This window comes from Schistocerca gregaria, chromosome 4 (assembly GCF_023897955.1).
Source record: "Schistocerca gregaria isolate iqSchGreg1 chromosome 4, iqSchGreg1.2, whole genome shotgun sequence".
NCBI classification, from domain to species: Eukaryota; Metazoa; Arthropoda; class Insecta; order Orthoptera; family Acrididae; genus Schistocerca; species Schistocerca gregaria.
The window spans coordinates 342,888,495-342,904,853 of NC_064923.1; the positions used below are offsets into that span (position 1 = coordinate 342,888,495).

Below are 16,359 nucleotides of genomic sequence, written 5' to 3' on the forward strand. Positions count from 1 at the left end.
CAGCTGTATACGCCGGGAAAGCATACATTCACATTCGTAAATTTTGATTATCTAAAACTAAAGCTCTCCCTCTCTCTCCATTGGGTGGAGTTTGAGGAATTAGAGTTTTACAAATGTTGACCCAAATATTAATTTTTTTCGCAGATTGGGATACGTTTTGTTGGTTTCGTGGCCATGAGTCCACACAACGTTTGATTATTTATTTTTATTTTATTATTTTTATTTAATTTTGTTTTAATTTAACTATTTATTTTATCTATTCGTAACCATTTTCCACGCAAAAATGGGAACATGGATTTTCTTGAATTACAACGCCAAATACCATCAATCAAAACAATTGTTTAAGACAAATTGTACGTAGTTTTTTAATGTAGAATCTGATTCAGCAATAAACAATGGAAATTACCATTTGAAATTTTAAAGTTGCCTCCCGTCCCACCCCCATGGGGCAGGGGTGGCGGGCTAATTTTAGCACCAGTCCCCCCCTAAGATAATCAACTTTGGATTCTACACATTTTTCATGTGAAGCTGATTTTTCAAGTTATTCTGGTTTGTCAACTTAAAATTTACACCTTGTATATTAACTTCTCTTCAGGTATGCACTAAAACAAAAAAAGAAAATAATTTCTAATAACCACCATGTTGACGGGACGTTAAACCCCTTAAAAACAAAAATTATGACGCACCACGAAGCAGTTATCCGAATTGGACGGAAGTCAGTAAGTCTGATACACATTCACAAACAAATGATTAAAATTTCAGAAAAATCGAATCATTTATTCTAGAGAAAGAGATTCAAAAGTTTGATAAATCAGTAACATGCTGAGTCAGCTCTGGCCATTATGCACGTAGTTATTCGGTTTACCAGTGACAGAAAAAATTGTTGTATGTCCTACTGAGTAATATAGTGCCAAATACGAACCAACTGTCGCGATAGATTGTCAAAATCCCAAAATGATTGGTGGGTTCCACCCATCATGCCCCAAACGTTCTCAATTGGGGAGATCTCCAGCAAGCTAGCTGGCCAAGAATTTGGCAAGCGGGAAGACGAGCAGTAGGAACTCTCGCCGAGTGCGAAAAGCAACAAAACGAGGCGCAGAAGATCGTCGACGTACCTCTGTATCTTAAGGGTGCAGCGGGTGACAACCAAAGGCGTCCTGCTATAAAAACAAAAGACGTCCCAGACCATCTCTCCTGATTGTCGGACCACATAGCGGGCTACAGTCAGATCGGTATTCTGCAGCTGGTGGATGTCACTGAGATAGGGCGGTATATTTTAGGATCATTTTGTTACCCCTCTTGTAGATGATTGTGGCCTGTACTTTCTACCGCTCACTGGGAGCAGTATTTCTTCAAAGGATTTGCGATGTATAGTTGTTAAAATTAGAGTCAATTCAGCTCCAAACTCTTTATAAAAACCAAGAGGGATTCCATCGATCCTTAGAGCCTTAATTCTTTTTGGGGGGAGGGTGGGAGGTCATCAGTCTTCTGAATGGTTTGATGCGATCCGCCACGAAAACCTCTCCTGTGCTAACTCTTCATCTCAGAGTACCACTTGCAACCTTGCAATATATGTCAATTATTTGCTGGATGTAATCGAATATCTGTCTTCCTTTATAGTTCGTGCCCTCCACAGCTCCCTCTACTACTATGGAAGCAAGTCCCTCATGTCTTAACGTACTGTCATCCTGTTCCTTCTCATCGTCAGTGTTCTCCACACATTACTTTCCTTTCCGATTCTGCGCAGTATTTTAGCTGTTTCGAAATGCCACTGCTACTAATGTCTGTATCATTCATCGTTGCGGTAGTTCGACAAGTAAACTGGACCAGTATCTCTCTGTCTTCCTCAGTAAATAAACATTTGGAAAACGATTTCAGCATTACAGCGTTTGCTTTCCAACGCCCTCTATTACAGTCAATATTCTACTAAAGAATCACTGAAGGCTTCGCATATTACCCACTAGTCAATGAAACGCGTTTCATTCGGCGTCTCTCTATGTGCAGCCCTTTGATTTCTAGAAATAATTCAACAGCTAAGGTCGCTTAAATACTGTGTACTGGATAACCGGTTTCAACACACCAAAGATGACATCATCGGATCTGAACGTAGATTAACATTAATAAACCATTTGGTTATAGCGATACATGAGGCAGACAAACTGATATAAAATCATTGTCACAAAAAAACTAAAAAACAACTGCTCCCAAGGTCATTCTTTTCCATCAGGTACGTAAAACCGAAGTCACAAAATAAAACTATTTGGTACATGACCGCAGTTCGATTAACAACGGTGGGAATCACCATAAACAGTATTTAAGCGATCTTGGCTTTTGAATTATTTCTGCAATAGAGTGATCTGCCTACTACGCACTATGTGTTCACTGCAAAATCCTTTGATTTCTTTTATACCAAACATATTGTTTTATTTTAATTACACTGCTATACTAGCTACATATACCAAATGCATGGTCAACTGTTCTCTTAAACAGTTATTCTAAAACCTCCCACCAAGAAGTAATTTTTTTGATTTTCTCTTTGACATATGACACGACCGCCTCTTTTTGTAGTTTACTAGACATATGGCTCTATCCTACTTGCTTATCTGTTCTTTGTAGTCCAGTATTATGAATATGGATATGGATATATACGTTAGTAATCTGGGTATCCTCAATTGGTCACCTCCAATTGTTGTCGTTGGCTATATTTCAATCTTGCAAGCTTGAGAACTCGTTTCTAAGCTGTTTTCGGGGAACACATTCAGTTAAAAACGGGGGACACAAGGAAACACTCTTCACGAATCAGTATTTCACCTATTTCATTTTCTGACAGAGAGAAAAATCGAAATGGTGCTACACAATAATGTTTAAAATTAGGTGGCTTGAAAAGACAACGAATGAAGAGGTTCTTCGCAGAATCGGTGAATAAAATAACATAAGCAACCCACATTCAGGAAGAACGGACAAGATGGTAGACCTTTTGGTAAGACAACGGGCAATAACCTCCATGATACTAAAGGGAGCTACTGACGGTAAGATCTGGAGGGAAAGACAGAGATTGGAATATATGTAAAAAAAATAACTGAGGATGTTTGGTGCATTGTTACTCTGAGATAAAGAGTTTCGAAAAGGCGAGGGGTTCGCCGCGAACCTAAAAAAGAAAGAAAAAGTCACATTACTTGTCTTTCAACGACTTTACTTTCTTCCATTATGTGTAACAAACAATGCGTGGACCAGTTTTCGTCACCTGAAGAAGCTGTGGAATTCTTCCAAACCATATTTTGGAAATGGAAAAAATGGTAATAATAATCTGAGAATTTGTTCGAACAGATGCGATTTTTATCCAACTGAAATACGTTACTTCTGAGAGAGAATAAAACTGTTGTACCAATAAAACGTTTCTCCCTCATTGTCTGTATGCCATGAAAATGGGTGCTCGTAACTGCGGCATGTTATATATCTCCTGTAACTGTACCGAAAGACCCACGTGATATGCATGTCGTGACCCAAATATGCACGGACAGAGTCTTAAATTCAACGATGCAATTCAGATAAAGTGTCGATCTTACCAAAAAAGATCGGTTTCTACCTATGTAAGTGATTTCTGCTTGCACAAAGTGACCGAATCCCTCACATTTCGCCTGAATTAATATCTTTAAGTCCAAAGCTAGTTAATCCAAATCAACGTGAGCTCCTTAGGCAAAAAATTAGTCACCCCAGTGTACGGGCACACATGGTTCGTTAAATATGTACAGATGGCACAGTAATCGAGTCACGTGCTCAGCCCAGCATGAACTGCCTTTACGCGAGCGTAACGTAGTACCGATCAATGAGACATTTATGTTTGAAGGGGCATCTTACGGAAACGTGGGTAAATGTAAGAAGTGGCAGAATGTCGTAAAGGGGAAACGGCGTTTAGCCGTGTCCATGGTCATACACCGTATGAAGTTTCGGGAACAGTGGCGTAACACACGTGGTCACGAAACACGACGTCAGAATTGTGGCCGGAAACCTATCCTGACAGAGTGACCAGAGGAGTGTTTCGCGGCCTGTGAATCAAAATCACTACCAAACCTCACAGGGATTGATGCAAGCGGTGAATAAATATCAATCCCATCCTGTTAGCGTGAGATCACTGGAATGGGAACTGCAGGCAATGAACATTTAGAGCCGATCACCTAGCAAGAGACTATTGATCACACAGGCACAAAAAGACGACGACAGCAAAGTTCGTAGGGCTGGAAGAATATATGACTGGTTTCCCAAACATTCCCCCCCCCCCCCCCCCCTACCGCATCTCGACTGGCCAGCAAAACCAGCTGACATGAACCCAAATAAAATGTGTGGGACATGTTGGATCAACGGGTAAAACACCGACATAAGCATTCTGAAAATTGGTGGAACTGTGTTATGAAATCCTTAGCTAGTACCTTAACCTCGATACGACGAACTTACACAGCATTGTGGAGAGGCATCCTAAGCGAATCCAGGTGGTTATTAAGTCCAGGCGCGGAATTACACGGTATTAAATGATATTTATAGTGATTCTTCTAAGGGTGATTAATTTTTTGACTGGTGAACTTATGATCAAGTATCTGAGGCCTGCCCTGTTGAGAAGTGAATCACATGCAGAAAAACATTGTCTAAAATATTTTATCATGTGACTTCAGCATGCTAATTGAACAGGGAGGTGTCCCAGCTTGACATATCACTTCATTCGAAACCTTTAGGGAAAAATAGAATTGCTACATTGCTACTAGGGTGTCTCTACTCGCTACAAGCTATAATATCACACCTTGAACATGGAACTTACCGTACACTCTAATGACTCCCTCGGTGTCACCCAGCGAGTTCTTGGAGACGCATACGTACTGCCCGTAGTCGGCTGGGCCCACCGAACGGATAGTAAGCTTCATATGCACCTTATACGAAGTCTCCACTATCGATGGCTCGTACTTGTTCCCTGGAACCATAGCCAACTTTCACTCACTTCACTGCTCTTTATGTACAAGTATTTTCTTACATCCACAAATTGCAAAATGATAGCTGCCTTTGTCCGTAACATTCATTCTAATTTAATATTAATGGTAAGCAATTTAATAGTTAACACAAGGTTAAACGAATGTTCTAATCATTTCTTTATTTTTTAAATGGGATTCTTTGTAGACCATTTGCACGTTCCCGTGCAAATACGTAGTACAACTTGTATTGCTGACTGCATTTGCAGTTTACCCAGATATTACGTTTCCCTTCTTATATCCGTGTGTAAATTCCTGACGTGCTAAAACTTTTCATATGAAGATTTCCTAACCTACGAACTTTCAATCATCTATTCGTTACTTTGACTGATTTAGTGTCTCAGCTCCATATGGTGTCTAACCTTACGAATAAAAACAATCAGAATGAAGAACTGGAATTCACTCTAATAAAGAAGGCACTGAGGAATATGAGGGTCGCAGAATATAGACCTTTCCCTACTTTAGTTCTCTGCAAAATAAAATGTGTCCGTAATACATTTTATTTTGGACTGGCATGTATTAACAACGCTCACACTGGATTATGACGCATACTGCAGTATCTCGCCATTACGCTGCGAGTTAGAAGGGAGTTACCACTAAAAAGTGTGTCCGCTTGTGAGCTGCGCTCTGTCGTTCATTTTTTTTCGCAAAAAAGCAACTATCAGCTATCGATATCCATTGGGTGTTAAACTCTGTGAGGATGGTTGTATGAGTATTCAAATGGTTCGAACTCGGCTCGGAACATTCAATTAGAAAGTGTTACTGTATCCTCCATATTCACTGCATCTTGCCCCGAATGATTTTCACATGTTCAAAATGGTTCAAATGGCTCTGAGCACTATGGGACGCAACTGCTGTGGTCATCAGTCCCCTAGAACTTAGAACTACTTAAACCTAACTAACCTAAGGACATCACACACATCCATGCCCGAGGCAGGATTCGAACCTGCGACCGTAGCAGTCGCACGGTTCCGGACTGCGCGCCTAGAACCGCGAGACCACCGCGGCCGGCTTTTCACGTGTTCCCCCGCCTCAAAAGTCATCTCTGAGGTAAGCAATTCAACACCGATCAAGTATTCACATCAGCAGTAAAGATCCAGTTACGAGCAAAGGACTTGCGAGCACAGCGCGCGACTTGGTGCAACGCTGGTTTGAAAAAACTCTTGTCCCATTACCAGACATGCTCGGAGAAACATAGCGACAGTCCAGAAGAGTGACAGAACCATTGTGGAACGTCAATAAAAGTATTTCAATGAGCTAAACGGTGCGAGATGTTTTATATAAAGTAGCGAAACTACTTACTGGATGCAACTCTAAGATAAGAAAGTGGGATTTGAATCGTTCACTAAGTACAAGGGGACTTCTAAAAACAAGTTACATTTCTTATATCAGGCCTAGACACTTTTAGTGAAGCCTGTAGTATATTTCAAAGTAACACAAATGCGTGATACTATTTCAAACATAGTCACCAACTCTCTGTAAACAACGCTCGGACTCGTCTTCCAGGCGTTCAATCCCTCGACGATAGAAATCCACTCCTCGGTCACGGAGTCGTTAGAGAAACGTTGTGTGAACGTCCCCGCCGTTGAAAACTTTATCCCCCCCCCCTTCCCTCCCCCTCCCCACACCACGACTGTTAGGAAACTGTCACCCATGTTAGTGTCAGTGGTCTTTCATCCCGAGCCGCATAAGGCAAGTCTGTGCGCGATTAGTCAAATTGTGTCACCATTTCGCTACGACTGGACGCGGCATTGCTTTTGGTCCATATAGAGCCAGAACCTCGTGGCGAATCGGTATGAAATTTACCCTCTCGTGTATTTCAACTTTGTAGTACGTTTCCAGTTGCCACGTCATTTCACTCGAACACTGTGATCCACCTTTTACCCGTACCACAGCATAACAGTGTCCACAGCTCTCTTTTAACAATGCACAACCCCTATAGTGCAAATGTTTTGGCATGGGATGAAATGTGTAGTTTTTGAAGTCCCCAGGTGGTTGTTATCTTATTGAGAAGCACACATGCTAATGAGTTACTGAAGCTTTCTTGATTACAAAGCACTTTTCGTCACAGCGACAGGAATCTGGCTGAAATATAAAAAGTACTGAGAATGTTTTCCACCCGTTTGGGCGCTAATCATGTGTCTAACAGCAATCGAATATCAGGACAAATGATATTTGCTGTATGGTAGAGCGAAATATCACTCAAATGTGTAACTTCCGTAAGGACTCGTCTTTAGACAAGTGTGAGGGGCAGCCAAATAAAAACCGAACACCCTTAACCACGGGACCAGGAAATGGTCACCATTCCATGCTTCCATTCGAAAGCAGTCACCACAGGCATTTATCCCTCTAGGAGACGAGACGATCAATTCTTGTAGAACGTGGTCGGCCGCTGTCGGATTCACAACCGCACCCATTCTTGCATTTTCTCGTCGTACTGAAATCGACGACCGCGTGTGTCATTCTACGGGTATACAAAGATGCGAAAATCACACGGTTAGAGATCTGGGCTGTACGGGAAATCTTGCAGTGCTTCCCAACCAAATCGCTGCATCTTAGCCTCGGTCCAATTGTGGTTCCACGACCAAGGAACATGTTCCCATGTGATTACCGCCGTCCAGGTAGCGGGCGGGTGAGGACTGCAGCTTACTGAAGGATAGTCTAATCGTACGGGCTAGCTGTACGATGCTTTGACAACTGAACGACCACTCTAGATCAGTCCGCCAACAACCAAGATCACAACCCAACAAGTGGTGCACCTGTGATGTGGACTATGTGCTTCCCTTACCACAGTGGTGGCAGTAACGAAACGTAATTAAGTAGGGCCACCAGTAGCTTAGATTGTATCTTATGGCACGTGTTCGGTTTTCATTTGACTGCCCCTTACAGGCGCAAATTCAGTTCGGTTCCATTGATGGAAGATTTTGCAACAAAGAGGTAGCCCTCTGAGTCTTTGTAATAAAGAAGTCGTGCAGTTTCAAGCAAAGATGGTTGCTTCTCGCGCTACAAAGAAGGCATTCCTATTTTTTATTTCACCATGTGCCTAACATGGCTTATTGGGTCTGGTCCTATACACTGTGGGTCGTGAACCGAACTTTGGGCTTCCAGTTTTACAGGAAACTCTGCTAACCAACTGACAACTGAGTTGGGGAGACGCTTTGCTGAAAATAGGTCTTCAGCGGTGTTTGTTTCGTGTCCCGCTTCGTCGGCTTATTGATGTACAGCAAACCCATATAACGGCTATGTAGTGTTGGTTACATTATCGTTTTTCATTCTTCATCCATTAAGAATAGTAAATTGGCATGAGAAACAGGAAAGAACTAAGTATTAATTCAACAGGTTTCACTAAGCTTGTAGCAGAAAGTAGGATACAAAAACTAATTTTTGGTTTAAAGCTGACAGATACTTAATTTACAGAAAAAATGAAGAATTTGACAATAATGCGTATCTAGGACGCCCTTATGACTTTCACTTTGCCCCGAGTTGTGAGCGTAGTAACAGCATAGCCTTGATTAAACGCTTATATCCTTACTTATTCGTGAGTTTTATCGCTTTTCGTGTTGTATATTTTAGCTTTTGAGCACGCAGATCTCTCTTGTGCTGTACTATCCCTTTGTCATTTAAAAAATATATATATATTGCCCGACAAACCACTCTTTTCGCTGTTTGTTGTGTTCTGCTCTTATTGTGAGAAGTCCTACATGTTTAGGTTCCATTGTTACCCGTGTAAGCTAAAGCTGTTGTTAAAGGAACCAAGCTTTATTCTCTCGAGGATACCATTTTTCGTCACAGATGTAAAAGTGATTTCCTAGAAACTGTAAGTGTTGCTTTGTCGTGGCCGTTAGCTTCCTTCTTCATGGCCACATTTTGTGGTGTTCTGTTCCGTTGCAGTCAACGAAATACTTTTCAGCCACTATTTATTTATAATGTGAAACAGTTCTATAAACCTTAGGTTACCATCTGTGCTGGACAAATCCAGTGCAAAGCTGCTTTTCTTAAAATCTAACTTGGATTTTGAACGTGTTGCGATAAGCTTGCCCTGTGGTCTGAGAAAGCCCATCGACACCGACTGACCATATGGCACCCTCAGCTGATAGGCGTCGCTTGATTGGCCTCACATGTGCTGATCACCGATCGAAGTGCTAGGCAATACCGACAGCATGGAACGTCGGTGATCCGACGAGAACTTGTGTTACCCTTGCGGCAAGGCCGTTAGCCCTGTATGACATTAAAGTAATATGCAAATATTTGAGAGAAAATTTAGTACTGGAAATGGCAACAAGTGGGCGAATAAATCTTTGCGACAGATATTGAACATGCACTTCGGAGAACGCTCCTTGCAACTGGTTTGAGTCTCAAAACACAATTTTAAGTTACCACGCATTTTCAAATTTGAGCGTTTTCATGCCTACCTTGTGACCCTTCCACTTAAGTACTGCATGATAAAAATTAGAAGAATTTACTAATCCTATCAAAACATGATACTGTTCTATACTTAATTTAAGTGAAATACTGTTCCTACTTAATCCAGAAAGACGGAAGGAGCTGTATACCGACCTGGAACATAAACTTCAATGTTTCACAGAGCGATATCACTAAGGTGCTAACATTTTACAATAATATTTTACTACGAGACAAGGATTGGCAACGTTTCCTGATTTTCATTCTCACCAGAATAGAAGCATTTGATGACATTCGTAATTCATGTCATTGTTTATCTCACAATCGTTGATTGATACACAGGATTTAAAAAAAAATGGTTCAGATGGCTCTGAGCACTATGGGACTTAACTCTCAGGTCATCAGTCCCCTAGAACTTAGAACTACTTAAACTTGAGTAATCTAAGGACATCACAAACATCCATACCCGAGGCAGGATTCAATCCTGCGACCTTAGCGGTCGCCCGGTTCCAGAGTGTAGCGCTTAGAACCGCTCGGCCACCCCGGCCGACCACACGATTTCAACTTTTGAGAGTTCGTAGCCCGGAATATTAACGGCGATGGGTCACGGAAAATGTACAGCAAGTATTGTTCCTACATCCTGCGAGGTACTTCAGTGTATGAGTAGACAACTCTTAATACTGAAAAACGGAGCAGCACACGGATGTCCAAACAAGAAACGACATGGACAAAGTTCACACCGTGTGTATGAGCGACTGGAATGAATATTGAATTTACAATGAAATCCAGACTTTTACCTACTGACAGGCTTTGATATATATCAACGAGGATAGTTGAAAATGTGTGCCCCGACAGGGACTCGAAACCGGGATCTCCAAGGTAGTGACGAATTGTGGATTTTCCCATACGACCACTTCATAAAGGTACCGTAAATATCAGGTGAAACATCAAATCAAACACATCGCTGCGGGCGGAAAAAAAACCTGCAAGAACGGGACCAACGACGATTGAAGAGAATCTTTCGGTGAAACAGATGTGCAGCTCTTCCTGAAAGTGCTGTAGATTTCAATGCTGGGCCGTCTACAAGTGTCAGCGTGCGAAACATTCAACGATACATACTCAATATGGGCTTTCGGAGCCGAAGGAACATTCACGTGCTTTTGATGACTGCACGACACAAGGCTTTACGCCTCGCCTGAACCCGTCAACACCGACATTGGACTATTGATGACTGGAAACGTGTTGATTGGTCGGGCGAGTCTTGTTTCAAATTGTATCAAGAGGACGGACGTGTTCGGGTATAGAGACAATCTCGTGAATCCATGGGACCTGCACGTCAGCAGGAGAGTGTTTAAGCTGGTGGAGACTCTGTAATGGTGTGGAGCGTATGCTGGTGGAGTGATAGGGGACTTCTGATACGTCTAGATACGACTCTGAGAGGTGACAGGTACAGTCGTCCTCAAACGTATCCGAACGACCTGAATTGCATGTCACCTAATTCGAATGCAAACCACATAACGCAGCTGTCTAGCAGGTCCTCTAATCGCTCCTCGGTACAGTCGTTTGACTATTGTAAATGGTTCCAACAAGTTACCACTAGAAAACACTGCTCTGTATCGTAATAACTCAAGATGTAAAGTAATACCAAGGTACTACAAATATCAGAGAAAACCTTATCACAGCTAAGACTGTCCTTAAGGTTTGTAAGCTCACATTTATTACAATAAATGACATACTTGAAATGTCACCACTCTCATTATTACGTCAGACAGGTATTCACTTAGTAAGTTCGTCGTATTCATGATTTCCTCTTCAAACTAACATACTGTACTTATTATTTAACACAAAATGACATTTAAAATTTAAATTATTCACGAGCAGCTAGTTGAGAATATGTACGAACTTCAAATGACACGACAAACTGTCTCGTTCTGCGTATGGATTCAAACCCAGAACATGCAGACTAAGCAAAGACTTCGTGACTGACGGAGATTAACAGTCATTCCAGACTAGGCATACAGAGAGTAATATACCTCGATTTTAGACAGTATCAGCTAGCAAATATCAACTTTAAATTACGTAACGTAAACATTTTTAACGGACGCGAATTCCTACCCAGCATCTATTGTCCTTGTTAACGAACTGCGAGCAATGTTCAATATTGCTTCTTCACAAGTAACTTACTTGAAATTCCGTGAGGTAAGGCTGTGTTGGACAGGGATTCGAAACGAGACCCTAAGTGGATTGTTATCGAAGCACAATCAACTGTGACATATAGGATTTTATCGGCAGCAGCTAGATGTTTTAACTGAAATGACGAGACGAAACATTAATTTTTTCCTTCCCAGGGCTCTCGTGATTTTGTCACGCACCTTGGCAACAAATGTGTACGTCAATGTGTTGTTTCGACCTGCTTTGCTGCCATTCATGAACAGCTTTCCTGGGTCTGTTTTCCAACAGGATAACGCTCGCCCACATACCGCTGTTGTGGGCCAATATGCTCTTATCTGCCACCTGTCGAGCACGTATGCAACATCTTCAGACGACAACTCCAGCGTTATTTTGTCATTCACGAAGACCATTAACAGTCCCTGTGTTGACTGACCAAGTGCAACTGGCTTGTAACTCCATAGCACAGACTGACATCTGGCACACAATGTGTGTATTTCACATTTGGCGGTTACACCGGTTATTAATGTACCAGCATTTCATATCTGAAATGGATTGTCTCGGACTTACAGTAACATGTAATCATGTAATTTTAATTATTTAAATATGTTACCTAGACAAATTTACTCCGAAATTTCGTTGTTGGTGTTGCAATTTCTTTCCATCAGCCTATTTAATGTCGTTTTGGAGATACGTAGTGGAGAAACAAATGGCTCTGAGCACTATGGGACTTAACATCTGAGGTCATCAGTCCCCTATAACTTATAACTACTTGAACCTAAGTAACCCAAGGACATCACAGACATCCATGCCCAAGGCAGGATTCGAACCTGCGACCCTAGCGGTCGCGCAGTTCCAGACTGAAGTGCCTAGAACCGCTCGGCCACTCCAGTCGGCAGTGGAGAAACAGCGACAGTAAATTAACACAATATTTGTGATAGAAACATATAATTCTGTTGCAAAAAGGGGTATTTCGGCGTGGAGTCAGTATTGTATTTCTTAGTTTCTCACAAAGTATTTTCTTCGATAGAATCTCCGAAAATGTCTTACATTATTGACCGGTATATGTCGTCACTGGCCATCAACGGAACGACTGAAAGCAGCGTCAGACGGTCGCTAAGTAATGTTCCGTCATACTAGCTAACAACATTTGTTGGCCGCTGATGCTGCTTTCAATCTTTCTGACCAATGATGGTCCAAATACGAAATCGGCACTACTACGATACTTCCCCATTTGCGCGCAGAACCAACCACATCTGTATATAGGGTAGTATTACGACGGGGTCGCCACCCATTTAAGTCATTTCAAAGTTTATGCCATGTCAAGCCCACACTCCCACGCTTCCCCCCGTCCCCCGCCCCCAACCACCCCTCCCCCCAAAACGAGGACGAATCGCTGAGGCTCTCTATCTACACTCCTGGAAATTGAAATAAGAACACCGTGAATTCATTGTCCCAGGAAGGGGAAACTTTATTGACACATTCCTGGGGTCAGATACATCACATGATCACACTGACAAAACCACAGGCACATAGACACAGGCAACAGAGCATGCACAATGTCGGCACTATTACAGTGTATATCCACCTTTCGCAGCAATGCAGGCTGCTATTCTTCCATGGAGACGATCGTAGAGATGCTGGATGTAGTCCTGTGGAACGGCTTGCCATGCCATTTCCACCTGGCGCCTCAGTTGGACCAACGTTCGTGCTGGACGTGCAGACCGCGTGAGACGACGCTTCATCCAGTCCCAAACATGCTCAATGGGGGACAGATCCGGAGATCTTGCTGGCCAGGGTAGTTGACTTACACCTTCTAGAGCACGTTGGGTGGCACGGGATACATGCGGACGTGCATTGTCCTGTTGGAACAGCAAGTTCCCTTGCCGGTCAGGAATGGTAGAACGATGGGTTCGATGACGGTTTGGATGTACCGTGCACTATTCAGTGTCCCCTCAACGATCACCAGAGGTGTACGGCCAGTGTAGGAGATCGCTCCCCACACCATGATGCCGGGTGTTGGCCCTGTGTGCCTCGGTCGTATGCAGTCCTGATTGTGGAGCTCATCTACACGGCGCCAAACACGCATACGACCATCATTGGCACCAAGGTAGAAGCGACTCTCATCGCTGAAGACGACACGTCTCCATTCGTCCCTCCATTCACGCCTGTCGCGACACCACTGGAGGCGGGCTGCACGATGTTGGGGCGTGAGCGGAAGACGGCCTAACGGTGTGCGGGACCGTAGCCCAGCTTCATGGAGACGGTTGCGAATGGTCCTCGCCGATACCCCAGGAGCAACAGTGTCCCTAATTTGCTGGGAAGTGGCGGTGCGGTCCCCTACGGCACTGCGTAGGATCCTACGGTCTTGGCGTGCATCCGTGCGTCGCTGCGGTCCGGTCCCAGGTCGACGGGCACGTGCACCTTCCGCCGACCACGACGACAACATCGATGTACTGTGGAGACCTCACGCCCCACGTGTTGAGCAATTCGGCGGTACGTCCACCCGGCCTCCCGCATGCCTACTATACGCCCTCGCTCAAAGTCCGTCAACTGCAAATAAGGTTCACGTCCACGCTGTCGCGGCATGCTACCAGTGTTAAAGACTGCGATGGAGCTCCGTATGCCACGGCAAACTGGCTGACACTGACGGCGGCGGTGCACAAATTCTGCGCAGCTAGCGCCATTCGACGGCCAACACCGCGGTTCCTGGTGTGTCCGCTGTGCCGTGCGTGTGATCATTGCTTGCACAGCCCTCTCGCAGTGTCCGGAGCAAGTATGGTGGGTCTGACACACCAGTGTCAATGTGTTCTTATTTCCATTTCCAGGAGTGTATGTCTAGTGCAAACGCATGGTCACTTTGACAAATTTTTTCAAAGTGCTTGGGAATCATGTATTTGAGAAGGGATCTGGGAACCAACTTGGTATTTACCTTGGTTGCTCCTGAAAACCGACCAAAAACCACACTGTTCCTGGCAAGCACACAAAAGTAGCACGTCAAGTCGTAATCAACCAGTCACTGCCATCACTTCAGATTTAACTCAAAAGAATGTGTGTTGATTACGATTTGACATGTTGCTCTTGCAAGGAGATACATTTTTCTTTAGTTTTAAAGTTAATGATAATCGAACCTTCGTAGCTGTAATTTATCTATCAGTATCATAATATCATTAGTACTTGAAGAAGTGCATTGAAGATGGATTTTGGGCGGCAGTTGATGATGTTCAATTTCTATGGCTATGTCAAAAAAAGTGACAGGGCTTAACAAAAGAGGTATGACCAAACTCTCAGGAAACATAAATAAAATCTGTTGTATGGACATCGGTCCAGAAACGATTTATTTTCATTTTAGGGATCAGTTTCTGCTTCTCTTGATAACCACATTCATCATGGAAAACAGAACTTCCAGCATTGAATGAAACGATTTCTTACATGAAATATTATTTGGTTAGAAAGTAGACTGACTTCTAATTCGTAAATTCACCTGTCAGACTGTGTAGTTCCAACTGAACGAAGGTAAAATTGTCGTGGGACTCACTGCATGCCTCTTGTTGACACGCGACATTCTTCTTTGCATGTGTTGACATCTGACAAACTTATTTGCTTTACTAGCATCGAGCATAGCGTAGACTGTTTAGCGTTCATCATGAACTATGCAGGCACATAGGATCAACTACTTAGTACTGCCCCGCGGATCAATCATTTAGTGTTCATCACAGACCCTGCATGCCCATACAATTAGGGATTCCATGTGTTGGAAGGCTGATGCAGCGGTCTTAGCTAACGGGAACATTGCGTACGTTTCATTTGTCAAAGGGTCTTATACTGTACTGATACTTTCTTTTCCTGTGTATTTCCAATGATTGATGTTCGAAGGTCTCGAACATGAATATCAAGCGTTTTCGCTCCCATGGCCAAGTAACATGTTTCATTTCCATATGTGTGGGGCAGGTTTCCTGAAAGTTTGGCCATAAATTTTTGTTAGATCCTGTATTTAGTTAACTGAGTGTTCATTTGGTTCTCGGCTGAACATTATTGTAATATTACGTACGAAAATCTTCCTTGTGTTTGGAAAAGTATATTTATTTGGTCATGATCCTGCGTACGCCTTCGTAGCCTGAAGATGGCCCAAGATGCTGAAAGCCGATGCGTGACCGTATAAAAGTCACTGACAGAAAACAGAATGTCAACACCAAGAAATTGGTCTCAGTGACATATTTAAGTGATTAACGTTGCAAGTTAACCTCGAAAAAAGCCATTGCAAGTGTGATATGCTGGTACGTTAATAACCAGTGCAACCGCCATAATGTTAAATCTAAGCAGACAAACGTTCATGAATTTCGTCCTACCATCTTTCGGATGTCAGTTTTAGGGATGCAGTTCCATGCTTGTTGCAGTTGGTCGGTCAGTACATGAACCGTTAATGGTGTTTGTACATGATGTTGGAATAGTCGTCCGATGATGTCCCACATGTTGTCTACAGGAGACAGATTTGGTAATCGAGCAGACCAAGGCCACTGTCGACAGTCTGAACAGCATGTTGGGTTACAACAGGGCTATGTGGGCGAACACTATCCTGTTGGGAAACACCCACTTGTATGCTGTTCATGAAGGGCAGTACAACAGAACGAATCACCAAACTGGCGTGGAATAATCACGAGAAGTATGCTCCTGCTGTGATTCAAAATAACATCCCGGGCCATAAGTGCAAATGTAGATTCAATGTGTTTAGTAAACAGACAGATTGAAACGATAATTAAATCAAGACCTTAAG

The 16,359-nt window shown here is 43.0% G+C and overlaps 1 protein-coding gene across 3 annotated transcripts in view; it reads right to left on the bottom strand.

Annotated features, from left to right (window-relative positions):
• The window catches only part of LOC126267380 (opioid-binding protein/cell adhesion molecule homolog), a 363,466-nt gene that overhangs the window by 36,086 nt on the left and 311,021 nt on the right, over positions 1-16,359 (bottom strand). For all 3 annotated transcript variants that reach the window (XR_007549000.1, XM_049972565.1, XM_049972564.1), the window contains one exon: positions 4,811-4,960. Coding sequence is in view for 2 of the 3 variants with exons in the window: in XM_049972565.1 (XP_049828522.1) it covers positions 4,811-4,960 (150 nt within the window). In the remaining variant the exon portion in view is untranslated. The remainder of the gene's footprint in view (positions 1-4,810; positions 4,961-16,359) is intronic.